This window comes from Penaeus chinensis, chromosome 35, assembly GCF_019202785.1.
Source record: "Penaeus chinensis breed Huanghai No. 1 chromosome 35, ASM1920278v2, whole genome shotgun sequence".
In the NCBI taxonomy this organism is placed as follows: Eukaryota; Metazoa; Arthropoda; class Malacostraca; order Decapoda; family Penaeidae; genus Penaeus; species Penaeus chinensis.
Window position 1 is genome coordinate 26,259,386 of NC_061853.1, and position 5,000 is coordinate 26,264,385.

The window sequence follows — 5,000 nt, forward strand, 5'->3', positions numbered from 1 at the left end:
TATCTCGTTCTATTTATCTATCTATCTAAATCTAGATTTATCTGCCTAGCTATTTATCTGTCTGTCTGTCTGCCCGTCAGTCTTTCTGCTTATCTCTCTATCTATCAATCTAACTATATTTCTATCTATCATTATATTGATATATTATTCCATCCAGCTATACTGTATATGTCATCACGTGACTCACAACTGTGCATAACCAAATGTGTGAATTTCTGTTGATTGTGTGAGTGTCGGTGACCTTACTACCTCATGATGATGGTGATGATGATGTGATGATGATAATAGCAATAATAATGATAATGATTAGTGGTAATGATTAATGATGATGATAATGATAATGGTGATAATGATAGTAAGAAGGATAACAATAATTATAATTAAGACAATGCTTATTATTACTATTATTATCAGTATTATGATAATGACAACAGTAATAATAATATCGGTATTATTATCATTATTATTTATTATTATTATTATTATTATTATTATTATCATCATCATTATCATCATTAATATTAATATTAATATTATCATTATTATTATCATTATTATTAGCATTATCATTATCATCATTATTATCATCATTATCATCATTAGCATTATTATCATTATTACCATTATTACCATTATTATCATTATCACGATTATTATTATTATTATTATTATTATTATTATTATTAATATTATTATTATTATGTCTCACATGTTACTGGAGGCGTTTGAAATCTATGGATAAAGTCAGTTACTTATATAAAAGAAAAAATGCTGCATAGGCATGCACATTTTATTCTTTCTCTCTTTTATTTATTCTTTCAAGGAAATTTGAATTCTGTTTGATGGTGGTTTCCGTACAGGATCTGACCAAGCCTGGAGTGGTTTCTCGAAGTAATGCCTTGTCGTTTATGAATTCTTCTGTGATTAGACTCGTCCAAAGATTCTTTGTATCGCCACAAAAAAAAAAAAAAAAAAAAAAAATGGTATACGTTGCACAGGCAATTTTGCCATTAACCTTCGTCTGTGAAACGTATTATGCTTTATAAGAACTCATTTTGTCCTGTTGTATGCACCTGTAACTTGGCATGTTCTGTGGTTAAATATAAACTGCAGTGTCACTTTTACATAATGTGTAGTTAGGAGTGAAATACAGGGTTAAGAAAATTGGAAAAGGATGCTAAAACTCTTCTCAAGGTTGTGATGCAGAATGAAGTTGTTTTATTCCTACAGGAGTCTTGTCAAAATGTAGGTGTCATTTTTTTTTTTTTTGTTAATATTTTGTTTATTTAATTAAATAATATTGATCTATTTATTTAAATACGATTGATTATGACCGAGAAAGTTCTTATTTAGTGAAATTCAAGAATTATGGGTAATTTTGTAATAGGCTTTGGGTAAGTTTGTGTATGCTATATTACCTTATTTCTTTTTAGTTTGCAGTCGGTAAATCGCTGCAAGTACGGTTACTTAATACCAATCTCTTTTTCCAAGATTTTTTGTTGAATAGTTTTCTATGAATAATGCAGTTTTTTTCATATTTCGTTTTTTCATACGGATGGTGTTTTAGTTTTTAGAATCGTCATAGGTATATTTTCCATTATCTATCTATCTATCTACTCATTTATCTCTCTCTCTCTCTCTCTCTCTCTATATATATATATATATATATATATATATATATATATATATATATATATATATATACATATACATATACATATATATTGTCTTCCATTTTTTAAGGATGTCTTTGTAAAACTAATTTTCTAACTGCATATTATTTAACTTAAGCTTAGTTGACGTCTCCAAAGATATGATAAGATATATATCTGAAGCTATTCTACCTCTTAGAAATAAATTTTTGGCATTTACTTAATGTAACTGTCATTTACAGGACCTTATGAGTGATTAGAGTCAGTTAATTTTGAAATATTTACGATGGCGATGGAAGTGTTTTCATCTATTTTAAAAGTTATTTTTGTTAGCTATTTTACTGGATAACATTTCGATTTTCGCAGATAAAGTTTAGCAACACAGATGCCAATGACTTATTTCTAAAAAAAAAAAAAAGAAAAGAAAAAAAAGATCATGTTTTGTGTGTGTATGTATATATATTTCTCTAATTACTTATTTCCCCATATATGAAAAAATATAATAGCTATCCTTGCACAAATTGACATAATTAGAGGAAGTTGGAAATCAAAAAGGTAGCCAACTAGTGTTAATTAAACCAGTATGGAGAAATGTTTTAAGATTTGAGTTTACTCTAAGCACTGAATGTGAAATAGACAATATGTTTTCTTTATTGGCACCAACGGTATTCTTCATTATACATACAAATTTACAATTGTTTTGACTATAGTAATATTTTCTTTTTTTATTGCTTCAGAGAGAGTGGCCCCACCTGTCTACTTACCCTGACGAAAGAGGTTGATTTGAAGAGGTCATACTGTCTCAACCTCGGTACTCATTGCACAGGATCCCTTGAACACCCTTGGCGAAAGAAGGTCAGCAGAAATACTCAGAAGATGCAAGAGGAAACGCTAGAGATTTTCGGCCACTACTTAGGTGCTCCTCTTCCTTTTGTTAATATTGAGGTGAAAGGAGTTTTGGTTCACTTCCTGGTCGATACCGGGTGTGTGATAAGTGCGATTACCAGAGAGCAGTTGGCCATCTTGGGTTATAAGGTGAGCGAGCTGGAGCGTGGATTCGCCACACCTCCTCAGCTAGGGTACTTATGGCTTGATTATAAAGTCAACAGCGTCGAGGGAGGCTTGATCTTCGCCGTCCTCGATGACTCCGAGAACCTGCTGGGTCGAGATTTCCTGATTGGCCATTGCTGCATCATAGACTTGAACAGAGGCAGGCTGACTTTGCGAGACGAATTTCAGTTCCAGGCTTGGGAGCCGCTGAAGACAACAGTGACCGTAGAAGGCACAGACGTGGAGATGGAGATCGACACCGGGACCGAGAGCATCCTGAGCGGCAGCCTGAGTCTGGCAAGGGAACTCAACTTGCCCTTAGAGCCTGTTCAGGGCATGTCAGTCTCAGGGGTAGGATTCAGTGGCGCGGTTCCATACCAAGCCCGAAATGTGTGCGCCAGGGCATTCGGGCGAGAGATGAGCAATGCTTTTTACATAGTGAACCCCAAAGAAACGCCGGAGGGACAGCAGGTTCCTTTGCTGGGGGCGCCTTTCTTCATCGGGCTGGAGATGCACCTGAAACGGGACGGGACGCTGGAGGTAAAGTTTCCCAAGGGAAGACCCAGCTGGAAGGGCATCACCGATCCAGTCGGGCCCGGAGAAGAGGGAGAGGCAGACTCCGACGAGGAACTTCCAGAGGCTTGTTACAATGGCGCTTTTTGATTCACCACTGCTTCGCCAGGCAGCAGCATTACTTCCCCTTGCTCCATCGCGTAACTCAGCCTGTAGTCTTCCGCCTCGACCTGTGATTTGACTGACGGATACGTGCTACTACTTCAACGGAAATCTGCGACCTGGTACAACAACGCTGCGTTCATGGATTCGCGAGAAGGGAGAGAGAGAGAGAGAGAGAGAGAGAGAGAGAGAGAGAGGGGGGAGAGAGAGAGAGAGAGAGAGAGAGAGAGAGAGGAGGGGGGGAAGGAGAGAGAGAATGGAAGGGGGGGGGTGCAGATAAATACATACGGTAAAACAAAATTGAAATACACCAGTTTCGGAATTTATCTAGATTTGCCCTTGTCTGTGTAATGCCGGAATAAGTGAAACAAAAGGACTGGAGTGAAAATAACTCAAGAAATAGGTGATCTGTTGCCGAATTGAAAATTGGGAGATAAATACATAATGGATACAGATAAATAATAACAAACAGCAAACCTGTTTTACTTATCCTTCTCTTGTGGTACAGATTTTTTCAAGGTAAACTATATAAATTTTATAAATCTAACTATTTATCGTTTATGATAATAAACACGTGATAGCAATGATGCCAGTGATAATGATGATATTAATAATGAAAAATCAGTAACTGAATAAAAAGCTAAAACATTAAAACAAATTGTAGTAATGATAATGATAATAGCCGCCAACAGGAATAATAAAGACATAATAACTGCTGACAGTGATTTATGCGGAAGGCGTTTATCAGCGCAACTGGTAGTTCACGGCAGATATAGAGCATATCTGGCGGAAGTTTAGTCCTCCTGAACAACGACAGATATAGCATTCCTAGTTAGATGGAATTGTGAGCAAGAAAACTTGGGGCCTTTACTTTGCTTATTTTATGACTCCTGCCCATGTCCCGGATATGAATCTGCAACAGGATAGGATATCAGCCAAATGATCTTTCCGTTGCATGAAAAAATATATGTATGTATGTCTGTATGTATGCATGTATGCATGTATGTATGTATGTATATATGTATGTATGTATGTATATATATATATATATATATATATATATATATGCGTGTGTGTGTGTGTGCGTATGTATGTGTATATAGGTTATACACACACTGTAGGGGTTATCTGTGTCTCCCGCCTAGTTTGCGAGGCCGTAGGAGCTAACGAGACCTAAGCCTCCAGCCTCCTGTTTTGTTCCGGCCCAGAGGAATTGTCACAGACGCGTCATGTGCGGCATTACCCCTGGTAGCGTCTTTCATGAATGTGCGAACTCAGTCTTTTGCCCAAAGCATTCACCAGAAGTATAGATAATTAAAATGTGTATAACTAATAAAACGTAAAAATGAAATCATAAGCGTAAATTAAAGTTATTATTAAAATAGAAAGTGTAAAAATAAGTTAAATAAACCGTACAACTTTACTACGCTTTATCAGTTATAGTATTTCATCAAAGGAAGTAAAAATAAGTTGTTTAGCTTTACTTCCATCATTTATTTATAATGTACTTTGTCCTTTCCATTTAAAGCCTTCAGATTTCATCAAATTATACTTATTACCTGATATATTTAGTTGGGAAATCGAAACAAAAGGCGAAGCTCAATACCATTATTATAATTAGAA

The 5,000-nt window shown here is 35.5% G+C and overlaps 1 protein-coding gene across 1 annotated transcript in view; it reads left to right on the forward strand.

The window, feature by feature from the left end:
* LOC125044431 overlaps positions 1–3,853 on the forward strand; it is a 4,376-nt gene extending 523 nt beyond the window's left edge. The window contains exon 2 of the mRNA XM_047641101.1: positions 2,390–3,853. Coding sequence (XP_047497057.1) covers positions 2,529–3,365 — 837 coding nt within the window. The 5' untranslated portion in view covers positions 2,390–2,528 and the 3' untranslated portion in view covers positions 3,366–3,853. The remainder of the gene's footprint in view (positions 1–2,389) is intronic.
* The last annotated feature ends 1,147 nt before the right edge of the window (positions 3,854–5,000 follow it).